At 58.8% G+C, this 26931-nt stretch overlaps 1 protein-coding gene across 1 annotated transcript; it reads right to left on the reverse strand.

Moving 5' to 3' along the window:
* Nucleotides 1-1806: 1806 nt before the first annotated feature.
* On the reverse strand, nucleotides 1807-25233 carry RRM1 (ribonucleotide reductase catalytic subunit M1; the record flags this gene model as incomplete). The annotated part of the gene is made up of 19 exons (XM_084279565.1): nucleotides 1807-2936; nucleotides 3637-3825; nucleotides 5240-5335; nucleotides 6580-6715; nucleotides 8073-8149; nucleotides 8946-9167; nucleotides 10372-10521; nucleotides 12506-12707; nucleotides 13881-13960; nucleotides 14617-14778; nucleotides 15381-15464; nucleotides 16072-16213; nucleotides 17251-17413; nucleotides 18276-18315; nucleotides 19608-19667; nucleotides 20942-21042; nucleotides 21907-22084; nucleotides 23764-23852; nucleotides 25215-25233. The coding sequence occupies 19 exons, from the start codon at nucleotides 25231-25233 to the stop codon at nucleotides 2751-2753; spliced, it is 2376 nt and encodes a 791-aa protein (XP_084135691.1). The 3' UTR covers nucleotides 1807-2750.
* Nucleotides 25234-26931: the final 1698 nt, after the last annotated feature.

Genomic DNA, 26931 nt, shown 5'->3' on the forward strand with positions numbered 1-26931 from the left:
AGCCCCGAAATGATTCTTATTTACCTCTTTATTTGGGATTCCCTCCCCTCCCACTGTGGTCTTGTGGCTGCAAGTGGGGATGAACCACCTCGCTGCCAGGACTGGGCTTTGTGTGGGTGTTTCCTATACAGATCCCAGGTGTCCCTGCTCATCCCACACCCTGTGCCCCCCACACCTCCTGTCCCCTCTCCTGCCAGCCTGCTCCCACAAACCCAGCTGGGATTCCACCCATCCAGGGCTGCTCCTCTCCACCTGATGCAGGAGAGGGAGGTGGCACCACGAAGGCCTCGTGCTCTCTGGGACAGAGCCAGGCACACAGGGCTGATCCCACCCAGCTGTTGCTGTCAGGTGATGTGTGTCCCAGGACGTGTGAGGTGGGTGATGAGGTGCAGGATGGAGGAGAATCACACCAACCACCTGCTGCTCCAGCAGCCAGGGTGCTGGCAGAGCTCTGCAGAGCTGGTCCAGGGCCAGGGTCTCTTCACCCCAGCAGTCACACCATTCAAGGCAGTGGCCAGGCCCCACCCAGAGTGTTGTGTCCAGGTCTGGGCTCCCTGGGATCAAACAGCCAGGGATCTCCTGGAGAGAGTCCAGAGGAGGGACAGGGATGCTGAAGGGGCTGGAGCATCTCCCCTGGGAGGAAAGGCTGAGGGAGCTGGGGCTGTTCAGCCTGCAGAGAAGAGCCTGAGAGGGGATCTGATCACTGGGGATCAAGAGCTGAAGGGTGGGACCCAGGGGGCCATGGGCAGCCTCTGCTCAGTGTCTGTGGGGACAGGACAGGGCCCCCTTCCCTCCTCCAGCTTCACTCCAGCCCCCTTGTCCTGCCAGTCTCTGCCCTTTAACAAGCCCATTCCCCTCCTGTTCCTGGGGTCCCTTCAGGGACGGGGAGGCTGCAGTGAGGTCCCCCCACAGCCTTCTCTTCTCCAGGCTGACCCAGCCCAGCTCCCTCAGCCTCTCTCCCTAGGGGAGCTGCTCCAGCCCTCTGAGCATCCCCGTGGCTCCTCTGACCCCTCTCCAACAGCCCCACATCTCCCTTGTGTTGGGCCCCAGCTCTGGCCACAGGACTCCAGCTGGGGAGGGCAGAGCAGAGAGGGACAATCCCCTCCCTGTCCCTGCTGCCACACATGCAGCATCAGCATTCGGCACGAGTCTCACCCCCCACTCCAGCCTCCCTCAGCAGCCTCTCCTGATGCTCAGGAAGCACAAGTCCTCTTCACACCTCCCCCAGCAGCCAGGATCAGGCAGGAGATGATTTCAACAGCACTCATGTCAAGAGCCTCAAGGAGAGGCACCGGCAGCAACAAACTATGGGAGCTGGGGGGGTCCCCGACTGCAGGGAGCTACACCAGTCACACCAGTTAGGTGAACGTTACCTGCTCACACCCACCCCAAAACCTCTCCTGTGAGGCTCAGGAAGCAAAGGCTGGTCTGACTGAGCCCCAGCGTGGTGCTGTGCTGCTGGCCTGGCTGCAGAAGACACGCTCAGCCCCGTGCAGCTCTCAGCTGTGTGACACCCCACGCTGGTCTGGGCAGCAGCCACGGCCCCACAGCCTGATCCGCTCTCCCCTGCAGCCAGGGTCTGCACCAGGCAGCAGAGGGGAAGGGTCCCCACCCAGGGTCTCCAGCAGAGGACAGACCAGCACAAGCACCTTCATCATGTCACTCATCCCACCCACCAGCCCGAGCAGCAGCCCAGACCTGCCCTGTCACACAGCAGCAGCAGCAAAGCCCCAGCCTCTGGCTGCTCCAACTGCCTTTCAATCAAGAGAAAACAAGGTGTCCCCAACAGGCCACTGCTCATCCCTTTGACATTCCACGTTTTATTGGGGTTGGCTGGACTGAGGGTGAGTTGTCTGGTACATGAAGTCAATAAATAGGTCAGAGCTGGGTGGTGAAGCCCCATCCCCTGAGAGCGGGGAGCAACGGGGATGCGACACGTGCTACTGCTGGAGGGAGGGCGAGGAGCTGGGGTGGACAGTGTGGCTCCTGGGAGGAGCTGGGGTGGACAGTGTGGCTCCTGGGAGGAGCTGGGGTGGACAGTGTGGCTCCTGGGAGGAGCTGGGGAGGCTCCTGGCCACAGGCAGCACGGGCGCCTGTCCCCACCAGACCGGCGGGTCAGTCGGTGTGGCAGCGGCTCTGACACTCCCTGCTGGGAAGCAGAGAGCAACCCCAGCACAGCTCTGCCCGCCAGCCTGCACTGGGAACACCTCCTGCTGCCAGCCTGCTCCTTCAGGAAGCCTTTCAGAGAAGGAAGGGGAGGGCCTGAGGAGAGCAGGAGCTTAGGGACAAGGGTCTCACCAGCAGATGTGCTCCATTTCTAAGCTCGGCTCCTCTGCCACGCCAGGCAGCACAGCAAGCACACAAACACCCAGCTGAGGAGGTATTCTTGCCCTCCCAGGGAAGGGAACGATTCTCCATCAGGGCCCCCTCCTTCTCTGAACACAGAACAGTCGTTACGAGCTGAAAAGAACTGTCTGAAGTCCCCAGGGCAGATTTCAGGGTAAGTGACATCAGCACCTTCCCCTGCCATGGGGGTTCAACACAAGACAACGTGAGAGCAACTAAGTTTTCAGAAAGCCCAGCTGCTAAAGCTCCACACAAACTTCCCAAGCACCCTATCCACACCCGTGCCCCAAGCCCCAGCTGCACGGGGAAGCTACAACCCGCCCCGGCCGCAGCTCCAGCAAAGCCCCAGGCCTGGATGCTCTGTCCTGGGACTGCAGGAAGGGCTTTGCTGGTGCTGTGGGGCATTAGGAGCCACACATCATACACTCCTCCCGGTTCTCCAGGGAGCAGACCATGGCTGCTTTATTCCTCTCCTTCTCTTCCTCCTTGGAGGCCTTCTCCCGCTCTCGGAGCTTCTCTTTGTTCAGGGTGAACTGGATGGGGTTAGCAGCTGGCTTCGTCCTCAGGTAGTACATGCCAGTCTTCAGGCCCTGGGGAGGTAAAGCTGAGTCTATGAGCTGGAACCAGCCAGAGGTTGGGAAAGCCACACAGCCAGACTGAGGTGCTGAGGCTGCTCCCCCATCCTGTACCGCTGCCCCAGCCCCGCTGCCACCTCGAGCAGCCAGAACAAACAGGAGCAACAGAGTCACAGGGCTGGAAAACACCTTTGAAGATCATCAAGTCCCACCAATCCCATCCTGTGCTAAACCAGGTCCCTGAGCACCTCATCTCCCTCTGTTAAATACACCCAGGGGTGGGGACTCAACGCTGCAAGCCTCTTCCTGCTCTAGAGATACCCCACTACTGACACCTGGGGGTGCTGGGTGACTGTGACTGACCACGAGCCAGCAGTGTGCCCAGGGGCCAGGAAGGCAAAGGGCATCCTGGCTTGTGCCAGAGCCAGCGTGGCCAGTAGGGTTGGGAAGGGGATGGTGCCCCTGGGCTGGGCACTGGGGAGGCTGCAGCTGGAGTGCTGGGTCCAGTTCTGGGCTGAGCCCCCACCCCTGGGGGTGTTTAACAGAGGGGAGATGAGTTTTAGCACAGGACAGGGATGGTTGGATTTCAAAGGGCTTTTCCAACCTGGTGATTCTGTGATTCTTGGAAGGGAACAGCCATTGGCCCTTCTAAGAACCAGCAAGACCAAGCCCTTCAGGACAGGACGTGCCAGCCCACGCGCCCCTGCCCCGGCACCTGCTTCCAGCCGTAGAAGTGCATGCTGGTCAGCTTGCCGTAGTTGGGCTCGGCGATGTGGATGTTGAGGGACTGGCTCTGGTCGATGAAAGCGCCTCTGTCTGCTGCCATCTTCAGGATGGTTTTCTGGGAGATCTCCCACACCGTCTTGTAGAGCTGCTTCAGGTCACCAGGGATCTCCGGAATATTCTGAAACAAACAGAAGTTTCCCACTGCAGCGTTCCCAGGTGTCAGCCCAAACTTCCTGTTCCTAAAGCCAAATTCTCCACTGACTGCTGAGAGCTCACCAGCCCTGAGTACAGCTGCAGCTTTCAGAGGCTGAACTGCACCACTGGATCCAGCTGTCACAGGATCACCAGGTTGGAAAAGACCTTTGAAGATCATGGAGTCCAACCAATCCCATCCTCTGCTGCCCCAGCTCCCTGAGCACCTCATCTCCCCTCTGTTAAACACCCCCAGGGGTGACTCAGCCCCTCCCTGGGCAGCCTGTGCCACAGCCCCACAACTCTGCCAGGGAAGAACTTTGCCCTCCCAGCTGAGCTGACCCTGCCCTGGGGCAGCTTGAGCCCATTGCCCCTTGTCCCAGCTCCTGTCCCCTGGCTGCAGAGACCATCGCCCACCTCTCTGCACCCTCCTGGCAGGGCAGGGGAGGTGGGGAGAAGGTCTCCCCTCAGCCTCCTCTTCTCCAGGCTCAGCACCCCCAGCTCCCTCAGCTGCTCCTCAGAGGATTTGCCCTCCAGCCCCCAGCCTGGTGTCCCATGGGCAGGACTCTGCCCTTGGCCTTGTCAAACCTCATCCCGCTGGGCTCAGCCCATCGGTCCAGCCTGTCCAGACCCCTCTGAAGAGCCTCCCCACCCTCAGGCAGATCAACACCTCCTCCCAGCTCAGTGTCATCTGCAAAGTGTCCTGTACCTGAAAGCACCAACCTCCCTGGCTGGAACAGGACAGCTGCTTATTTGGGGGAGTTTGAGGGGAAAGAGTCTGTTTGCCAACAGCCCCGTTCCCGTCTGTCCTACACACCCAGGAGGTCTGGCAAGGAGCAAGCTGCACCCACCCCAAAATTCACCACCAGTGGGATGCACTTGGTACAACTCCATGCACAACAGTCGCAGCAGTGGCTCAAACACCACAGGATAAACAGTTCAACCCACACAGGACGCTCTACATGTCACTTCTGGGCCTGGATGACAGACCCAGAGGCTGCAGGAGCTGCCTGCCTGCAGCAGCCTGGCTCAGTGTTGGCTCTAGCAGTGGTCAGCACCCCAATCCCACTGGGAATGACACAGGAGGTTCCAGCAGATCGGACACCTCTCCTCATATTGCTCATGGAAACACACCCTCTGAGCTGGGACCAGTCACCACACACAGCACTGGGGGCAAACCAGCCCCAGCCAGCACCTTCCAGCCCCCAGGACCCCGTGCTGTGCTCCCTGGTCTCTCAGGGTACCTGGAAGGACCCCGTGCTGTGCTCCCTGGTCTCTCAGGGTACCTGGAAGGACCCCCATGCTCCCTGGTCTCTCATGGTTCCTGGAAGGACCCCCATGCTCCCTGGTCTCTCAGGGTACCTGGAAGGACCCCCATGCTCCCTGGTCTCTCATCATACCTGGATAGAGCCGTTGTGGGCGATGATCTGGTTCTTCATCTCCTCATTCCAGAGGCCCCTCTCTGTCAGGTCTTTCAGCAAGTGGGGATTCACCACCTGTCAGGGGCAAAGAACAGAGCGTTGGGTGTTCTGCTGGGCCAGACGCCCTCATACAGCACAGACACAGAGTCACAGCAGCATTCAGGTTGGAAAAGACCTCTGAGGTCATCCAGTCCAACTGTCCCCCCAGCACCTCTGGCACTCGCTGGCCATGTCCCTGAGTGCCTCACCCACCCTTCCCTTGAGCACCCCGAGGGACGGTGACTCCACCACCTCCCTGGGCAGCCCCTTCCAACGCCCAACCGCTCCTTCTGAGAAGAGATTTCTCCTCCTTTCCAACCTGAGCCGCCCCTGGCCCAACTCACAGCCATTCCCTCTCGTCCTGTCGCTGGGTATCTGTGAGAAGAGGCTGAGCCCAGCTCCCCACAACCTCCTGCCAGGGAGCTGGAGAGAGAAATAAGGTCTCCCCTGAGCGTCCTCTTCTCCAGACTGAACAGTGCCAGGTCCCTCAGCCGCTCCTCATCACACTCGTGTTCCAGACCCTTCCCCAGCCTGGCTGCCCTTCTCTGGACACGCTCCGGGGTCGCAATGTCTTTCTTGGCGTGAGGGGCCCCAGCCTGAACCCAGTATTTGAGGTGTGGCCTCACCAGAGCTGAGCACAGGGAGATGATCCCCTCCCCAGACCTGCTGGCTACACTATTCCTGACACAAGCCAGGATGCTGTTGGGCTTCTTGGCCACCTGGGCACACTGCTGGCTTGTGTTCAGGTGTCAACCAACACTCCCAGGTCCTTTTCCTCTGTAGAAGGACCTTCCTAGAGGCAGCAAACCCACCCCAATGGTTAAACAGGACCTTGTACAGCTCAGTCAGCTTCACGTGCAGACAGTTAGAGTGGGCCCAGGTCACACTGAGGGTGACAAACACGACCCAGTGGTGGCTGCTGCAGATGGAAGGCTGTCTGCAACACCTGGCTGACCCCAACCAGGGGTGAACTAGCAGGACAGGCAGGAGAGGAGTCACCAGACATCACAGACATGAAAGGGGGGCACACGGAACACCCAGGCATGAGGAATGCCACAGGATGCCAAAGGGAGAGATCCTGACTTGCTGGGGCCAAGTCTGAGCTGCTAAACAAGGGTCTGAACTGTCACCAAGACTGGGGTCAGAAGGGGAAGGAACAGGCCAGGAGCAAGCTGTGTACCTGGGAGGATAAACAACGGGCATTTGCTTGCTGGGACTGCTTGGGGTGCCTGTCTGGCAGCCCTGCACCAGCCCTGTGGAACCACAGCTGCCCTGCTCACCTGGAACTCTCCTGAGAGGACTCTGCGTGTGTAGATGTTGCTGGTGTAGGGCTCGATGGACTCGTTGTTGCCCAGGATCTGAGCCGTGGAGGCCGTCGGCATGGGAGAGAGGAGCAGGCTGTTTCTGACACCGTGCCTGGGAACAACAGTCCAGAGGTAGAAAGCTTCAGCCAGGACAGGACAGAACAGCCCAAGGACAACAGTCTGCGGTCTGCCTGACAGAGGGATGCTATAGGGAGCTCTCAGTTCACACACCCAGAAGTCTCATCCCCTGGGGGTGCCCTGCAAACCTGCACTGAAAAAGGGGAGCTCCACACAACCTGTGATGTGGGTCAGCATGGGAGCTGAACTCTGCTGTGTTCATCTGGAATTGGAGGAGTCCCAAGTTTGTCAGTGAAGAGAAAGAGGGCAGAGAATCACAGAATCACAGGGGTCATTAGGGACCCCCAGAGCCCATGGGGTCCCACCCCCTGCCCAAGCAGGGTCCCTGGGACAGGGGCTGGAATCTCTCCAGAGAAGGAGACTCCACACCCCCTGGGCAGCCTGGCCCAGGGCTCCCTCACCCTCACTGGGAAGAAGTTCTTCCCCACATTGGGGGGAACTCCCTGTGCTCCAGCTTGAGCCCATCGCCCCTTGTCCTGTCCCCACAGACACTGAGCAGAGGCTGCCCATGGCCCCCTGGGTCCCACCCTTCAGCTCTTGAGAACCAGTGATCAGATCCCCTCTCAGGCTTCTCCTCTCCAGGCTGAACAGCCCCAGCTCCCTCAGCCTTTCCTCCCAGGGGAGATGCTCCAGGCCCTTCAGCATCTCTGTCCCTCCTCTGGACTCTCTCCAGGAGATCCCTGGCTGTTTGATCCCAGGGAGCCCAGCTCTGGACACAGCACTCCAGGTGGGGCCTGGCCAGGGCAGAGCAGAGGGGGAGGATCCCCTCCTGTCACCTGCTGCCCACACTCCTCCTGATGCCCCCAGGATCCCATTGTCTCTCTCAGCCCCAGGACACACTGCTGGCTCACAGCCACCCTGTCACCTACAAAGCCCCTCAGACACACAACTCCACAGCACGTGAGCCAGACCAAACCCAAGAGCCTGAGCCCTCTCCAAACAGGAGCCAGCAGACAGAGTCACCCAGCTGAAAAGTTAGACCCATGTGAACTGGACAAGTTGATCACAGGCACTTCAGGCAGTAACAATTCCTCTCCTCAAGGCTCAGCTGCTTTTCCCAGTCAGCAGGGAAGAGCTCCCAAGGTCAGCTGACTCCGTCCCACTCACCCCTACACCTGTTTAACTGGGACACGGACCATCCTGCTGAGGCATCTGAGGTGGAATGAGAGCTCAGCTCCATCAGAGCCTAAAGGGTGTTGTGGCTCTTCCACAACACTGTTCTGAAGGACCATCTACACCCCCCACCCCCCCCTGCCCTTATCTGCTGGTTCTGGTCAGTCAGCACAGTGAACGTGTGTCACACCTAATGCAAACCATGTGAGACCACTCACCTGGCAATCTTCTCCTTCAAAGCCTTCCAGTCCCAGAGGTCAGAGGGGGTGACATTCCACATGTCATACTGCAGGATCTGAGGAACAGGGGTTAGTGCAGGTGAGACAGGGTGATCTCTGCTCCACGTTCCAGAATCACAGCATCACCAGGTTGGAAAAGACCTTTAAGATCATCACGTCCAACCAACCCCATCCTGAGCTAAACCAGATCCCTGAGCACCTCATCTCCCCCCTGTTAAACACACCCAGGGCTGGGGACTCAGCCCCTCCCTGGGCAGCCTGTGCCACAGCCCCACAACTCTGCCAGGGAAGAACTTTGCCCTCCCAGCTGAGCTGACCCTGCCCTGGGGCAGCTTCAGCCCATTGCCCCTTGTCCCATCTCCTGTCCCCTGGCTGCAGAGACCATCCCCCACCTCTCTGCACCCTCCTGGCAGGGCAGGGGAGGTGGGGAGAAGGGCTCCCCTCAGCCTCCTCTTCTCCAGGCTCAGCACCCCCAGCTCCCTCAGCCGCTCCTCAGAGGATTTGCCCTCCAGCCCCCCAGAACTCTCTCTGCACATGGGCCTGTGGTTTCTATTCCCTCATCTCTACAGCTCAGCCCCCCTGGAGCTCCTGCATTGTCACCATACAAACACCTGGGCCTTTCACTGCAGTGAACAGCAGCCAGCACAGGCTGAGTCGCCTTTTGCTCTCTAAACCCCAGCTTAAACTTTTGCTTAGAAGCCAAAGGATGCAGGAAAACTCCAGCAGCCCCCATACCACTGCAACATTACCAGCCTGAGGTGTGTGACCAGCACAACTGCTCCTCTGTGTCAGAGGCCAGGCACAGTCCCGCTGGCTGCTCTGGCCCTGCCCAGGGCAGCCCCTGGTACTCACCCCTTTGCTGACAGGAGACCCCTGGTAGGTTTCATAGGGCCCCTGCTCCTTGGCAAGCTCGCAGCTGGCTTCCAGAGCCCCGTAGTAGATGGTCTCAAAGATCTGCTGGTTCAGGCGCTGGGCCTCAGGGCTCTCAAAGGGGAACCTCATCAGGATGAAGGCGTCTGCCAGCCCCTGCACGCCGATGCCAATGGGGCGGTGGCGCCTGTTGGAGCGCTCGGCCTGCCCAGCACCCCAAAGAGAAGCAGAAACTGGGTTGGGGTCACAGAGTCACAGAGCTGTGGGGTGGGAGGGCCCCCCAGAGCCCAAGCAGGGTCCCTAGGACAGGGGCTGGAATCTCTCCAGAGAAGGAGACTCCACATCCCCTGGGCAGCCTGGCCCAGGGCTCCCTCACCCTCACCGGGAAGAAGTTCTTCCCCACATTGGGGGGAACTCCCTGGGCTCCAACTTGAGCCCATCGCCCCTTGTCCTGTCTCCACAGACACTGAGCAGAGGCTGCCCATGGCCCCCTGGGTCCCACCCTTCAGCTACTGAGAACCATTGATAAAGAAAAGGATCCTCTAAGAGGAGTTTTCATCCATCCCACCACTTAACTTCTATGGTCCACCCCTTCTGCAGCCACAACCCAGCCCTCAATTCATCCCACTGCCCTGCTGTTTGCTGCTTGGTGGGGCAGGAATTTGGGAAAGACTCTGGTAAAGTTTAATTGCTGATTTTAATCACTCATCCTGACACACAGGAGGGAGCCTTGACTCAGAAGTGAAAAATCATCACTTTCTGGGGAAAAAACCCACCAACCAACTGAACAAAATACCAACAAACAACCCCCCCCACATACAGAAAACAGTAAACCACACAAAAAGCTCCCACCCAGCCCAGGGAGAGACAGAAACACCAACATCCACACTGTCCATCCTGGAAAAATCTTCCCCTCTCAGGACTGGCTTTGTTTGGGGATTTGCCTATTCCCTCCTCCAACACCCAGCTCCTGCCCTCCTCTGTCCTCCCAGCACAGCAAACCCTGCTGCCCTTCCTCTCCAGCAAGCACCAACCCTTAACTCCAGGAAGCAGTCTGTGCACCCTCCCAGGAACGCAGGACTCAGGACTGAGCTACACCTCCTTGGGCTCTGCCAGGACCCTTCTGGCTGTTCTGATCCTACTGCTGTTCTGAGCTCTGTGGAAACCCACCCAGAACCATCTCAAGGAGGAGCTTCTCCTACACCTGCTTCTCTAAGGAGCCGTTCTGAGCTGAAGCTCCAGGCACTAACAGGGGGTCAGGTCTGCTGACAAGCAGTCTGTGCAGCTCCCAGCTCTCTGCCAGGCTGGGTTCACTGACTGCTGCTGCCCAAGGCCAAACTGGGGCTGCTGGGGAACAACAGGCCCTCTGTCACCAGGCTGGTGGCACTGCCCTGGGCACAGCACTCACCTCTGGCACGGGGTAGTAGTTGATGTCAATGATTTTGTTGAGGTTCCTCACAATCACCTTGGTGACCTCAGCCAGCTTCTTGAAGTCGTAGGTGTGCTCTGCGGTGACGTACATGTTGAGGGCAATGGAGGCCAGATTGCAAACTGCCACCTGTGCAGGAGACACAGTGAGAACAGGCATCCCAGAAACAACCCCTGCAACACCCACCACCTCAGACCCAGAGCAGGCTCTCTGTCCAAACTGTTTGGGAACAAAGAGCCAAGCAGCCTGCAAGGCTGGGAAACCCCACTCCTCATTCCCACCATCTCATGGATCACAGAGTCACCAGGTTGGAAAAGACCTTTGGAGATCATCAGTCCAACCAATCCCATCCTGAGCTAAACCAGCTCCCTGAGCACCTCATCTCCCCTCTGTTAAACACCCCCAGGGCTGGGGACTCAGCCCCTCCCTGGGCAGCCTGTGCCACAGCCCCACAACTCTGCCAGGGAAGAACTTTGCCCTCCCAGCTGAGCTGACCCTGCCCTGGGGCAGCTTCAGCCCATTGCCCCTTGTCCCATCTCCTGTCCCCTGGCTGCAGAGACCATCGCCCACCTCTCTGCACCCTCCTGGCAGGGCAGGGGAGGTGGGGAGAAGGGCTCCCCTCAGCCTCCTCTTCTCCAGGCTCAGCACCCCCAGCTCCCTCAGCTGCTCCTCAGAGGATTTGCCCTCCAGCCCCTTCCCCAGCCTGGTTGCCCTTCTCTGCACTCGCTCCAGGACCTCCCTGTCCTTCTGGTGCTGAGGAGCCCAGAACTGGACCCAGCACTCCAGCTGCAGCCTCCCCAGTGCCCAGTCCAGGGGCACAATCCCCTCCCCAGCCCTACTGGCCACGCTGGCTCTGGCACAAGCCAGGATGCCCTTGGCCTTCCTGCCCCCCTGGGCACACTGGTGGCTCCTGGTCAGTCACAGTCACCCAACACCCCCAGGTCCTGCTCTTCCTGACAGCTCTCCAGACAGTCTCCCCAGCATGGAGCTGCAGGGGGTTGTTGTGTCCCATGGGCAGGACTCTGCCCTTGGCCTTGTCAAACCTCATCCCGCTGGGCTCAGCCCATGGGTCCAGCCTCTCCAGACCCCTCTGAAGAGCCTCCCCACCCTCAGGCAGATCCACACCTCCTCCCAGCTCAGTGTCACCCCAAAACCCACTGAGGGAACATCCAATCCCTTCATCCAGGTCATGGATAAAGATGTTGAACAAGACTGGACCCAGGACTGAGCTGCAAAGACGGTAAGAACACCTGGGAAAGGTTTAGTAAGCATCAGTATCACCAGGTTTGGCCAGTCCTGTCACCATCTTCCCAGACCTCAGCACAAGCTTCTCGTGTTGCCAGAGCCAGCAGCTGATCTCAGTGACATCCAGACTATATTAGGGCATTTTCTGGACCAGTTGTTATCACTGCTACTATGTCCAACCCCAGAAGAATCTCCTCCACTCAGGGTTTTATGAATATGCCAAAGAGCATCAGAGAACTAAGCTGAAGAACAACCAGCAGCTGTTCAGTATAAGCAGAAACACTCATTCAGTTACAGCAGCCTGAGGGGCTTTACTGCAGGAGAGATTCCCTGTGCTGTCCTAACTCTGACTCACCTCTGTGTGCTTCCCTCACCTCAGTCAGCGCATCCACAGAGCCCTGAGATGAGGGGAGGACATGGGGAATGTGGGGGGAATTGCTATGGAAGCGTAGCTGATGTTTTACTGAACCATTAGCTGAAGGGGTGCTCACAGCAGGGACCAGCAAAGGGAACCCTGCTCCCTCAGAGGCTCATCTGATGGACACCTTGTCTTACACCAAGACTTACTCCCTCTGTGGGGGATGGCAGGGAGGGGAATCCCACACAGGGTCAGTGCAAGAGCTGCACATACTTGAGTCAAAAAGCTGAGCCCCCATCCCTGGGTGTGTTTAACAGAGGGAGATGAGGTGCTCAGGGTTCTGGTTTAGCTCAGGATGGGATTGGTTGGACTTGATGATCTTCAAAGGTGTTTTCCAGCCTGGTGATGCTGTGATTCTGTGACCCCCAGCCCTTTCTTAGCCTCCTGCTCCCTTCCCCAGCCAACAGCCAGACGCACCCTGAGAGGAGCAGGTTCCTGCTCCCCACCTACCTCATCTTTGCTGGTGTACTCCACTATCTCTGTACACAGATTGCTGCATTTGATGGTGCCCAAGTTCTGCTGATTGCTCTTCCTGTTGCAAGAGTCTTTGTAGAGCATGTAGGGCGTGCCAGTCTCTGTCTGGGACTCGATGATGGCGTACCAGAGCTGCTGGGCCTTCACCACCCTGCGCACGCGGCCCTGCTTCTCGTAGCTGCAACGGGACACAGGTCACTCAGAATCATGGGCCCAGGTGGGCTGGGTCCCTTCCCCAAGGGAAGGCTTATCCCCTGTAACGACCCTTGGAGTGAAGGAACACCAGCTGCAGCCCAAGGCTGCCATGCTCTGTTATCTGCTGCCTCTGCCCCACACGCCGCAGGGACAGACCCGCAGCGCTGCCTCGCGGGCGGCCCTGGATGGTCCCTCCTCTCCTGGAAGAGTCCTGTCTGCACAGAAGGCTCCTCTCAGCCCCCTCTCCCAGGACCATGGCAATCACTGCTGTGAGTAGAGGTCATGTTCCCAAAGCTGCAGTGTCCTGCCCCAGGGCATCAGAGAATCAGACTGGGCTGGGCTGGGAGGGACCCCAAGGGTCCCAGAGCCCCAACCCCCTGCCACAGGCAGGGACACCAACCTCCAGGCCTGGAGCTACACAAGGTTGCCCAGGGCCCCAGCCAACCTGGCCTTGGACACCCCCAGGGACGGGGCACCCACCCCCTCTCTGGGCAGCCCCTTCCAGCCCCTCACCACTCTCTCTGCACAGAACTTCCCCCCAGTCTCTCCTCTCCCCCTTCCCTCCTCCAGCTTCACTCCAGCCCCTTGTCCTGCCAGTCTCTGCCCTTTAACAAGCCCATTCCCCTCCTGTTCCTGGGGTCCCCTCAGGGACGGGGAGGCTGCAGTGAGGTCCCCCCACAGCCTTCTCTTCTCCAGGCTGAACAAGTTAATAACAACTTAATAAATCCCAGGCTCTCCAAGATGAGCAGGGAAAGGCAATCCTTTTTAACACACCACCAGGTTTTCAGGCAGTGAGACCCCAGCCAGCTCCGAACAGCCTGAGCTCTCAACTCCCCTTGTTTAAAGGAAACAGAAATACTTCACAACACCCTACACAACCAGCTCACAACAAACCCACCCAGCACTTCCAGTGGGGAGCACTGCAGAGCTTCCCCTGACAAGCTGAAACAAACACTTGTGTACTTCTGCCTTGAGTAGGTCAGGGTTCCAGGCATCAGCAAGCTGACCTTCCCCATCCTTGTCACTTAATCAATCTGATAACTCACTGAGCACTTCAGAGCCACCACACAGACCTGTGCTTTGGCTCCCTGATGCCACATGGTAAGGGCAGTTCTGTGCATGAATGGGCACCTAAAGATCCATCCACTCTTCTTACCTCTCATAGAGTTTCTCAAATTCCTCTCCCCACACCTCATCCAGGCCAGGACACTCGTTTGGACACATTAAGGACCAGTCCTGTGAGAAGGAAAAACATTCAGAGAAAATCTTTAGGCACCTTGTTAACTAGAGGAGTTCAACTTTGTCAGCAGGTCCTGCTGACAACAGGAACATGCAGCTGCACACCCCATCCCAAACACCAGGAACCGACTCTGCCAGCAGACCTGGGGAAGGGGCTTAGCAGGCCAGCCAGCAGATGTGGGGAAGGGGCTTAGCAGGCCAGCCAGCAGATGTGGGGAAGGGGCTTAGCAGACCAGCCAGCAGATGTGGGGAAGGGGCTTAGCAGACCAGCCAGATGTATTTTTAAAGCAATTCTCTAAGAATGACCCAACGGTGCTTTCAGCCCTGATGTGACTGGCTCTCAAGGTGTAGCCCACGCCAAGGCCAAGTTACTGACAGGACTCTGATGCTTTAAGGAAACTCCAGAGTGAAAATTCAGGGTAGCAGGATCAGTGCACAAGTCACAGGCTGCAAGATTAGCCACTGAGGCAGAGCATCCTGCCCGGGTTCTCCAGCTCCATTCTCTGCCTGCACAGCCCCAGTTCTCCACTGGTGTGCAGCAGCCCTTTGGGGAAGTCCCTCAGCTGCCAGCAGAGCTCTGCAGCCCCCCACCATCCCCAGCCCCGGCTGGTTGGTCACTAACAGACCTGCTGGGCAGCAGTCCTGCTTCTTACCTGGTTGGTTTCAACTCTCTTCATGAAGAGATCAGGAATCCAGAGGGCAAAGAAAAGGTCTCTGGCTCGCTGCTCTTCTTTCCCAGTGTTCTTCTTCAAGTCAAGAAACTCAAAGATGTCCAGGTGCCAGGGCTCCAGGTAGATGGCAAAGGCCCCGGGTCTCTGAATCACAAAACACAGTCAAGACCAGAACCAGCTTCCCTTGAAAATGGAATCAGCACTGCTCCTGAGCACGCCCAGTGCCCTAACCCTGCCTGGAGCCCAGCTTTACAGCCCTGTTAAGGCAATGGTAATGTGGGTTTTGGTGTGACTGTGGCTCTCAGTGGCACTGGGCTGTGTCACTGGTGCCAGACTCCCAGTAGAAGTTATTTAGAACCAGTAACACATTTCCTGTGCCAGCAGCAGCTTGACTTGCTCCTTGAGCCAGGTGCCCACTGACCTCTGGGCTATCCAAAGGCAAACTATACAGACAAGAAGCTGTCTGCAGCCTTACACTGAGCTCACTATAGGGTATTCAGGGAGTGCAAGAGGCCAATCCAGCGTGTGCAACACACAGCAGACACACACCCCAAGACAGACCTGTGTGGCAAAAGGCACAGTGGAAGGGCAACACCAGAACATCAGCAGGAAGGGGGGAAATTGTGTGTCATCTACAGCCACTTCATCAGCTCACTGATGTCAGGGGCTCAGTCCCCAGAGGTGTGGAACCTCTCCCTCTGACCTGGGGTTCCCTTCTTCACCCTTGCACACGGGAGAGCCGGTACCTTGTTGCCACCTTGATCCACGTAGCGGGCGGTGTTGTTGTAGACCCTCAGCATTGGAACCAGCCCATTGGAATTCCCATTTGTCTGCAAAGGCACAGGAAAACCATCAGCACTGAAAAACAACCCCCCACATTTCCTGTAAGTCCTCCAGCAGCCTGCAGAGCTCCGGCCCTGAGAGCTGGGAACTGACCACCCCAACCTGCTCTTTGGTAGCCCCTTCCCCACCTTTTCCTTTAAGTAACCAAAGGTGTGCCTATCAGCTACTGGTCCCAGAGTGAATTAAACATCCCTTCTAAGTTCCTTCCCCTACATCCTGTAACCTAAAGGCTCGTGGATGTCACATACACTATGACTACAGAACTAAACACATGTGAGCAGGCAGACAAGCAAAGAGGAAAGGGTTAATGCTCCAGTCTCTGAGCATGTTTGTACATTGCTAATACATCAATTGTCCAACCAAACAGTGGAATAAGATCCTGGTATTGGAAGGACTTCTATGAGGAAGCAAAGACCCCAAGGAACACCAAGCTTTCTGCCTCAGAGCACACTGAGAAGGGAAAGACTACAGAGCCAGACTGGCTGTTGTGTGGAACCAGCTCGGCAGGAGCAGCACTGATTTGGCAATGGGAACACAGGCACCTGCTGCAGAGAGAAGGTGAACCTCTGCTGGGAACACCACCTGCACACCTACCCCAGCAATGTAGCTGCCCGTGGCTCGGATACAGCTCACAGCCAGGCCGATCCCTCCAGCAGACTTCGAGATCAGGGCGCACTGCTTGAGCGTGTCGTAGATCCCCTCGATGCTGTCATCCTTCATGCACAGCAGGAAACAGCTAATGAAGACAAACAGCTTTAGTGGACAAGGATTAAGACAAGGAAAAGCCAAGAAACATTTCCCCAGGGCTGCAGAATAACAAGGGCAGACACTGAGTCTGCAGCACGCCACGTAAAGCAAACGAAAGAGGCAAAACCACACGCTGCAGAGTGGAACAGGGGACAGTTTCAGAGCACATCACAGCAGTTGTGCTCCTGATCCCTGTCTGAGCAAAGCAGAACATTCAGATCCTACCCCTTATGCTTCCTACTCTCGGTGTATTTCAGAGTACAACCACAGTTCATTTTTACCCTACACAAGTCTGTGCATATGAGTAGCTCTAAAATCAGACACACCCCTGTGAGCATGTCCACTGGCTTCACTTACAGAACCCTGTGTGCTTTTCCCCCAAGGCTATGCTAGAGGTCAGGTTAAACTTGACAGCAGCTTCTCTGGGCTCCTCAGCACCAGAAGGACAGGGAGGTCCTGGAGCGAGTGCAGAGAAGGGCAACCAGGCTGGGGAAGGGGCTGGAGGGCAAATCCTCTGAGGAGCAGCTGAGGGAGCTGGGGGTGCTGAGCCTGGAGAAGAGGAGGCTGAGGGGAGCCCTTCTCCCCACCTCCCCTGCCCTGCCAGGAGGGTGCAGAGAGGTGGGCGATGGTCTCTGCAGCCAGGGGACAGGAGCTGGGAGGAGGGGCAATGGGCTGAAGCTGCCCCAGGGCAGGGTCAGCTCAGCTGGGAGGGCAAAGTTCTTCCCTGGCAGAGTTGTGGGGCTGTGGCACAGGCTGCCCAGGGAAGGGCTGAGCCCCCAGCCCTGGGGGTGTTTAACAGAGGGGAGATGAGGTGCTCAGGGATCTGCTTTAGCTCAGGATGGGATTGGTTGGACTTGATGATCTTAAAGGGCTTTTCCAACCTGGTGACTCTGTGACTCTCAAAACAATCACAGAAACACAGCAGCTGTCCTCAGAAGCTGGGACAGCACCTCACTGGAAGGGACCCACTCTCCAAACCTCTGTCCCTGTCGAGTTGTCCCTCAGTGAGCCTGGAAGCCCAGGTACCTGGAGAGCTGGGGCCGGTTGGTGCCGGCGTTGAAGAGCGTGGGGGAGGCGTGTGTGAACCAGCGCTCCGACAGCAGGTTGTAGGTCTCGATCGCCGCGTCGATGTCGGTCCTGTGGATCCCCACTGACACCCTCATCAGCATGTGCTGGGGACGCTCAGCAACTGCACCGAGCAGAAGGGGAGCAGCGTCAGAGCTCGCACAGACACGGGGGGCTATGAGCAGCGGGCCCCTCGGGGGGCAGTGTCCAGAAAGCCACAGAATAATTCAGGCTGGAAGGGACTTCAGGAGGTGTCTGGTCCCATCTGCTCCCCAAAGAAGAGTCAGCAAAGAGAATCAGACCAGTTTGCTCAAGACTTTATCCAACTGGGCTTGGAACACTCAAGGACAGGGTCTTTGACACAGCCCCTCTCACCAACCTGTTCTCATGGGGGGGGAGTAACAAAACCCCACCTGTACTGGCAGTGGAATTCCAATCACATATCCAGTCCAGCATCCAGCTGCTCTCCAGGCTTATTCAATTACAACTAACCCCTCACCCTGCTGCTGCCCTGGGACTTCCATGCTTCAGGCCCTGCAGTAACCAGCACTGACAGCATGGTATCTCTTTCACATTAAAGTTATTAAAAAGCACTTGGCATTGAGGACTCAATGATCAGGTGGACAGGAACTGCTTTGTCTTTTAAATCCTGGACACCAGGGCAGCTTTCAGAGCACTGGGGCCCTTAAGCCAGGCAGTCACACCACCTTTATCTGGAAGACCCAAGCAAACTTGCCACAGCACTGTTCTTTAACGATCAACTGTTCTTCATGCAAGCACACTGCTGCCAAGAAACCAACCAGATCTGGGTTCTCAGGCTCAGAAAAGGAGTTGCACATGCCCAGAGAACACCTACCACAAACACCCTGCTATGTTTTTAAGCCAGCATTCACCTGAATGCATTACATTTTACCTCCACAGCCCCTGCTCTGAGCCATGCTCTTGACTCTCAAATAACCCTTGAGGCTGACACAGGCAGTTCTTACCTTTGGAGTTGATTTTCAGCAAGTAGGAGCGTTCCAGAGTCTTAAAAAGAGAGAGAAGGTGTTTTAGTAAACATGGGGATTTCAGTTTAAAAAAAAACCAAACAACTCTATTAACTCCAAACTCAAGGTCTTCCCACTCCTCCCAGCTGCAGCAGAAGCAGCCACCCTGCACTCCACTCCTCCTCGTTAAGGGCACGGACACAAGGAGACTAATGACTGGGAACACCCAGAAGTGCACTGCAAGACTGTGGTGCTGTGGACTCTAAGGCCAACTACAGAGCATCAGGGAGCACACAGCCCCAGGGTTTGGCACCACATCTCCACCCACAGGGAATTAAGGCCACAGGACAGGGAGTGCTTGTTCCCCACAGCCCTGTCCCTCCTCAGGTATCACCACAGCAATGCTCTCAGGCAACTGGTACCCCAGTCAGCAGTGCTGGTGCTGAACACACACACACAGAGCAAGCCTACAGCTGGAGCAGATCCCAGGGGATCACAGCAGCGATTACAGGAGCTGCACACCTGGATACAGGAGGAACACTGCCCCCTCCAAGGTCCCCTCTCCATCCTGGCCCACACAGCTGCTCTGCCCTTTATGCTCACTAGCTGCAGACTAACGCCCCAAACCTGAAGACACCCCAACAGGCACACAGATGGGACCTCCAGAGAGCGACCCCCAGCTCTTAGGGGGATTCCCAGGAACTATCTGAACTCCTCAGTGCTCTCCAGCCAAACCCTCTCCAGCTGACCCTCTGCAGAGCCCACTGCACTGTGCCCCAAGAGAACGGTGCCTTGCGAGGGCAGCAGGAGGAGCAGATGGTGGGGGCACAGGAGACTGGGCTGGCTGTGGGGGAGATGCTGCAGCAGGAGACTGGGCTGGCTGTGGGGGAGATGCTGCAGCAGTGTGGGGGATGACAAACGTGTGGGCTGACACACTGAGAACAACTGTTACCCAGAACAATGGGGAGAAACAACCCCCCCTCTTTGCTTTATTAAAATCAGAGTTTCCTTGAGGAGTGGCACGAGCTGGGGCAGCACTCGGTGCTCTCTGCTGTCAAGCACTCAGAGCCCCACGGTTCCCAGACCGTGGAGCAGCCCAGGGTGCACAGGGAGGTCAGGAACATGAAGAGAACATGGTTCATCCAGCCTGGCAGCTGCCTTGTGCAGCTCCTCCCTGGTTCATCGCAAAGCCACTAACACCCCACCTACTCCAGTGCCCTCCGTGCCTGAATCTAGATGACTCCTCAAGGCTTCCCATCCTTCCCAAGAGACTCAGCTCCAGAGGGATGAAACCAGCAGCCTGCAGTCCCATGAGCAATGTCTGCTCCTTACCTTGAAGCCAAAGTAGTTGTAGGAGAAGTCTCTGTCGTAGATGATGGCAGAATTCAGGCGCTGAGGGGACACAAGGCAGGGAAACATCTAGTTATGACCAGGCAGCCTGTGCCTCACACTGAGGTGTAACAGAGCTGCTGCTGTTGCACACTTCCAGCCTCAGAGGTCTAGTGAAACAGACACCAGATCAGAGGGAATAAGCAGGGAAGAGCACTCGGCTGGGAACAGCAGCTGCACTGATTTATCAGGTTTTTTCCCCCCCAAGTACAACACACAACTGTTGGCTGCAGCTCACTAACTACACAGAGACACACCAGATGCAACTGAAATACAGGTGACACCTCCTTGCAAGAGCCCAGACCTGGGGTGCTGGGTGACTCTGACTGCCCAGGAGCCAGCAGTGTGCCCAGGGAGCCAGGAAGGCCAAGGGCATCTGGCTTGTGCCAGGCTCAGCGTGGCCAGTTGGGCTGGGGAGGGGGTTGTTCCCCTGGGCTGGGCACTGGGGAGGCTGCAGCTGGAGTGCTGGGTCCAGTTCTGGGCTCCTCAGCATCAGAAGGACATGGGGGTCCTGGAGCGAGTGCAGAGAAGGGCAACCAGGCTGGGGAAGGGGCTGGAGGGCAAATCCTCTGAGGAGCAGCTGAGGGAGCTGGGGGTGCTGAGCCTGGAGAAGAGGAGGCTGAGGGGAGACCTTCTCCCCACCTCCCCTGCCCTGCCAGGAGGGTGCAGAGAGGTGGGCGATGGTCTCTGCAGCCAGGGGACAGGAGATGGGACAAGGGGCAAGGGGCTGAAGCTGCCCCAGGGCAGGATCAGCTCAGCTGGGAGGGCAAAGTTCTTCCCTGGCAGAGTTGTGGGGCTGTGGCACAGGCTGCCCAGGGAGGGGCTGAGTCACCCCCTGGGGGTGTTTAACAGGGGGGAGATGAGGTGCTCAGGGATCTGGTTTAGCTCAGGATGGGATTGGTTGGACTGATGATCTTAAAGGGCTTTTCCAACCTTGTGATACTCTGACTCTGTAACAACTTGAAATCAGAAAGCAGACCCCCTCTCTCCCCCCTTTGCACACAAACACTGCCACCTCAGAAGGTTCCTCACAGTCATTAGTCGTGCTGACCACGAGGACATCCAAGGAAACAGGTTCTACCCCACAAACACCCTTTTAGAAGGGAATTCCTCCTTTTACCTCTCCAGCACAGAGCACTTCACACCTGCACTGGTTTCTGCATTCGCTTTCTGTCCTAAACCAGACACAGCTCATTTAAAAATAATAAAAGTAAGTTATTTGAACCAGTTCACTGAGTTTTTAAACTTTAAAGTGAAAATAACACCCCATTACATACGTCTTTGTTGGCCAGAACTATGTCCAGGGTTTCTCTGGAGATCATCGGCGAGTGCTTCCCGTTGTGAGGGTTCACGTAGTTGTAGAGATCGTCCATCACCTCTGCAACAGAAAGGTGTTTACAGGAGGGACATCCTCAGACCTCTGCAGCACTCATCTCTCATTTGTTTTTCAGGATTCAACAGCCAGGACCACCCAGCCTCAAAAATAACCCCTCCAACTCCAGGAACACACAACCATTCTTCTGCCTGCTCGGTACCATCACTCCTCTCCTCACACACACACACACACATCTCTTACAATGGGTTTTTATAGTATTTATAACACATAGTAAATGGGAAGGAAAGTGGGGGCAACCTAACGTCACTCAGTTGTTTTTCACCAGTCTCTCTACACAGATACTCCCCATGAAAGAGGTGATTTCATTTCCCTGGTTCAGCCTGGAGAAGAGAAGGCTGTGGGGGGACCTCACTGCAGCCTCCCCGTCCCTGAAGGGACCCCAGGAACAGGAGGGGAATGGGCTTGTTAAAGGGCAGAGACTGGCAGGACAAGGGGCTGGAGTGAAGCTGGAGGAGGGAAGGGGGAGAGGAGAGACTGGGGGGAAGTTCTGTGCAGAGAGAGTGGTGAGGGGCTGGAAGGGGCTGCCCAGAGAGGGGGTGGGTGCCCCGTCCCTGGGGGTGTCCAAGGCCAGGTTGGATGGGGCCCTGGGCACCCTTGTGTAGCTCCAGGCCTGGAGGTTGGTGTCCCTGCCTGTGGCAGGGGGTTGGGGCTCTGGGACCCTTGGGGTCCCTCCCAGACCAGTCTATGATTCTATGCCTAGAACTCTTGCTCTGCATCTCCCTGGCATTCTCAGTTAGCCTGGGGACTGAGCAACCCCTGCTTAAGAAAGAGATTCCCATATTTACAGCCTCTGGCCCTCCCACTGCCCTTCTGCCTGCCTGCTGAGCAGGAGCCCCCGGGACTCACCGCTGAACACCTTCTTGGTCTCCTTGTGCAGGTTGGACACGGCGATCCTGGCGGCCAGGATGGCGTAGTCAGGGTGCTTGGTGGTCAGGGTGGCGGCCGTCTCGGCAGCCAGCGTGTCCAGCTCCACCGTCGTCACCCCGCTGTACAGCCCCTGGATCACCTTCATGGTGATCTGGGCCTGGAAAGGGAAAGTTCCAGAGCTCAGTTAACTGGGTTTAACAACCCTGAGTAGCGACAGCCTGGGGAGACTGTCTGGAGAGCTGCCAGGCAGAGCAGGACCTGGGGGTGTTGGGGGACTGTGACTGACCAGGAGCCAGCAGTGTGCCCGGGGGGCCAGGAAGGCCAAGGGCAGCCTGGCTTGTGCCAGACCCAGCGTGGCCAGTAGGGCTGGGGAGGGGATTGTGCCCCTGGGCTGGGCACTGGGGAGGCTGCAGCTGGAGTGCTGGGTCCAGTTCTGGGCTCCTCAGCATAAGGACATGGAGGCCCTGGAGCGAGTGCAGAGAAGGGCAACCAGGCTGGGGAAGGGGCTGGAGGGCAAATCCTCTGAGGAGCAGCTGAGGGAGCTGGGGGTGCTGAGCCTGGAGAAGAGGAGGCTGAGGGGAGCCCTTCTCCCCACCTCCCCTGCCCTGCCAGGAGGGTGCAGAGAGGTGGGCGATGGTCTCTGCAGCCAGGGGACAGGAGATGGGACAAGGGGCAATGGGCTGAAGCTGCCCCAGGGCAGGGTCAGCTCAGCTGGGAGGGCAAAGTTCTTCCCTGGCAGAGTTGTGGGGCTGTGGCACAGGCTGCCCAGGGAGGGGCTGAGTCACCCCTGGGGGTGTTTAACAGAGGGGAGATGAGTTTTAGCACAGGACAGGGACGGTTGGACTGGATGATCTCAAAGGGCTTTTCCAACCTGGTGACTCTGACTCTGTGATCACAGTAACTGTCAAACACCATTCAAGTCCCAACAGCCTCACAAATCCCAGGTGTAGGTTTCAGACCTCACTCCCTGAAAGCAAGCACCTGAGGTTGGGGATTTTTGGAACTGGCTTGCAAAGCACAAAGAGATCCAAGTCCCAGAGGAGAAACTCAGTTCCAGGAAGAGATCTCAGACACTGCCACAGAACACAGTGTTTCATGTAAGATAAGCCTCACGATTAGGAACGGGGAATTAAGGCTCAGCAGGAACAGGAATCCTGCTTCTGCCTGACCATCAGCTCCCTGAGTCACTGAGAACCAGCTGGTGTACTCTGGGTTTCAGTAACTGAGTCCCCAGTGCTCCTCCTGCTGCTCCCCCCAGGGCTGAAGGGCCCCAGCACAGAGCTGTGCAGAATGAACAGCAACTGCTGCACAGGGAGGGGAGACTGAGGGGATCTTCTCAGTGCTGAGCAACCCCTGAGGGGTGGGCTCAGGAGGAGGGGTCAGGCTGTGTTCAGGGGGGCCCAGGGACAGGACAAGGGGCCGTGGGCACAGACTGGAGCAGAGGAAGTTCCCCCTGAGCCTGAGGAGGAACTTGTGTGCTGGGAGGGTGTCAGAGCCCTGGGCCAGGCTGCCCAGAGAGGTTGGGGAGTCTCACTGCATCTCTGGAGCCATCCCAGCCCCTGATCCTGGGCGCTGTTCTGTGCAGCTCGAGGGGACCCTGCTCTGCTTAAATGCCAGTCCCCTGGAGCTGCAGGTCTCTCAGAGCCCAGGACCCATCCAACCCTGTCCCTGGGGGTGTTCAGGGCCAGGTTGGCTGGGGCCCTGGGCAGCCTTGTGTAGCTCCAGGCCTGGAGGTTGGTGTCCCTGCCTGTGGCAGGGGGTTGGGGCCCTGTGACCCTGGGGGTCCCTCCCAGCCCAGCCCAGCCCAGCCCAGGCTGGGTTCCATGACAGACTCACAGGATCCACGAAGTCAGCGTTCAGCCCGTAGCAGAGCTTCTGGATGCGCGAGGTGATCTTGTCGAACATGACACGCTCCTGGCGTCCATCTGTCAGGGGAGAGGAGACCATGAGCAGTGTCCCCCCACCCAGCACCTCACACACACCCTGTTTTGGGGAGTGTGGGGTGGATATCACCACAGACACCCCGTTTGGGCTCCCTGCTCAGGCCCAAGGAGGGGAAGGGCTCTCCCTCTGCCCCCACACGCTCCTGCCACACGATTCAGGGCCTGGCACAGGCTGCCCAGGGAGGGGCTGAGTCACCCCTGGGGGTGTTTAACAGAGGGGAGATGAGGTGCTCAGGGAGCTGGTTTAGCTCAGGATGGGATTGGTTGGACTTGATGAGCTTCAAAGGTCTTTTCCAGCCCGGTGATCCTGTGGTCCCCTCTCACTGGGGTCCCTCTCTCAGAGGGGTGGCCTCTGCACAGCAAAAACAGGGGAGCTCCCCCCCAACTTTGAGAGGGGTGTGAGTAGACCTGCTACAGGGCCAAGGAATTCCCACCCCACTGCAATTCACTCCCCCAAAAAGCTGGGGGTCCCTCCTCCAGCCACCCTCCTGTGATCAAGCGTGTGGGCACCAAGCCCAACACCCACCGCCATGGGGAAAGTCTCCCAAAGCAGATGGAGGGGGTCTCATCCCTCCCTCCCTCCGGGGTCTCCCACTGCTGTGCCTGTGCTGTCCCCAAAGCAGAAGGGACCCCCATCCTGCCACACCCGGGGCCACGGAGGACACCCCAAAAATAGGAGGGGAGGGGATGTCTACTCATTTGAGGTGTCACAAGAGAGACCCCCAGAGCTGGGGGGGGTCCCGTCCCCCCGTCCCCTCGCACCAGGACCCCGCAGGGACCCCAGAGCTGGGGGGGTCCCGTCCCCTCGCACCAGGAGCCCGCAGGGACCCCAGAGCTGGGGGGGTCCCATCCCCTCGCACCAGGACCCCGCAGGGACCCCAGAGCTGGGGGGGTCCCGTCCCCTCGCACCAGGACCCCGCAGGGACCCCAGAGCTGGGGGGTCCCGTCCCCTCGCACCAGGACCCCGCAGGGACCCCAGAGCTGGGGGGGTCCCGTCCCCTCGCACCAGGAGCCCGCAGGGACCCCAGAGCTGGGGGGGTCCCGTCCCCTCACACCAGGAGCCCGCAGGGACCCCAGAGCTGGGGGGGGGGGTCCCGTCCCCTCGCACCAGAACCTCGGAGGGACCCCAGAGCTGGGGGGGTCCCGTCCCCCCGTCCCCTCGCACCAGGAGCCCGCAGGGACCCCAGAGCTGGGGGGGGGGTCCCGTCCCCTCGCACCAGGACCCCGCAGGGACCCCCGTGCGGCGGGAGCGGCCCCACCCCCACCCCGGGCGCCCTGGGGGGGCCGCCCCGCCGAGCAGCGGGGGGTCCCGTCCCGTCCCCCCGCCGGGCCCGGCCCCCTCACCGCGCTTCACGACGTGCATGGCGGCGGTCGGCGTCCCGGCGGGCGACTCTCCCAACGGCTCCTGGGCGCCAAGCGCGGTCTGAGCGCTTCCCGCTCCCGCCAACTGCGCTTGACCCCCCTGCGCCGCCGTAGCGCACCGCCCCTCCGGCTGAGGCTGCGGCCGCCATCTTGGCTCCGGGCACCGCCTCCCGCGCCGCCCCCGCCCCCCGCAGCCGCGGCTTCAGCGCCGTCCGCCACCGTTACCGGAGACCTGCCCCTCCCCGCACCCAGCGCTCCCCGTCTCCTCCCGCGAAACGTCATCCCGCCAGGGGAGACCGGGCGCCCTGCCCGCTTCCAAGATGGCGGCCGGCGACCCCCCTCCCCTCGGCAGGAGGCGTTGGGACAGGAAAGGGCGGCTCGGCGCGAGGGCGCGACGTACGGGGCGCGTGGAGGGACCAAACGCCTCCGCCCCGCCGCGGGCGTTGTGCGGCCGTGGCTGCGGCTGCGCTGAGAGCAGAGCAGGGCCCGGAGTTGCTCCTTCCCTGAGGCTCCCTCGCAGCGCCACGGAACCGCCGGGGCTGGGAGGGACCCACCGAGCCCAGCCCTGCCAGCCATGTCCCCACGCACATCCACACGCCTTTCACCCCCCAGGGATGGTGACCCCACCGCCTCCCTGGGCAGCCCGTGCCCCTGGCAGCACTTTCAGTGAGGAAATTCTTCCTGATCTCCCACCTGACTCTCCCCTGGGGCAATTTCAAGCCATTCCCTCTCCTCCCACCCCTTGTCACCCCAGAGAAGAGACCGACCCCGACAGCTCTGCAGCCGCCGTGCAGGGAGGTGCAGAGAGCGATGAGGGCTCCCCTCAGCCTCCTCTTCTCCAGGCTGAACACCCCCAGCTCCAGGATCACAGGGTTTGGATGTCTCCAGAGAAGGAGACTCCCCAGCCTCTCTGGGCAGCCTGGCCCAGGGCTCCGACACCCTCACAGGGACAAAGTTCCTCCTGACACCCCCATGGAGCTTCCTCTGCTCCAGCTGCACCCGCTGCCCCGTGTCCTGTCGCTGCCCCCCCTGAGCAGAGCCTGGCTCCAGCCTCCTGACTCTCCCCCTTTCCATGTTTATAGACAGTGATGAGCTCACCCCTCAGTCTCCTCTTCTCCAGGCTGAAGAGCCCCAGCTCCCTCAGCCTCTCCTCACAGGGAGGGGGTTCCCCTCCCTCCATCACCTTGGTGACCCCCAGGTCCTTCTCCTCCAGCAGCTCCCCATCACTCTGCCCCAAGCCTGCAGCAGTGCCCGGGGTTATTGTGACCAAAGTGCAGGACCCGGCACTTGGCCTTGTTGAGCCCCATCGATGGCCTCTGCCCATGGCTCCAGCCTGCCCAGGTCCCTCCGCAGAGCCTTCCTGCCATCCAGATCCACACTCCCACACAAGTTGGTGCTGTCTGCAAACTCACTGAGGGTAAAGTCTCCCCTCCTGCCAGAGCCCAGGACAGGACGTCCCTCCCCGGGGACAGAGGCCCCTCTGAGCATGGTGCCTGTGCAGCAGCACGGTGCCCAGCCCAAGGCCTCCCACAAGGGGACGGAGGCTGGGGCCTGGGGGCAGCATGCACCCCATGCAGGGAATCACAGAGTCACCAGGGTGGAAAACCCCTTTAAGATCATCAAGTCCAACCAATCCCACCCTGAGCTAAACCAGCTCCCTGAGCACCTCATCTCCCCCCTGTTAAACACCCCCAGGGGT

This window comes from Gallinula chloropus (assembly GCF_964237585.1).
Source record: "Gallinula chloropus genome assembly, chromosome: 1".
NCBI classification, from domain to species: domain Eukaryota; kingdom Metazoa; phylum Chordata; class Aves; order Gruiformes; family Rallidae; genus Gallinula; species Gallinula chloropus.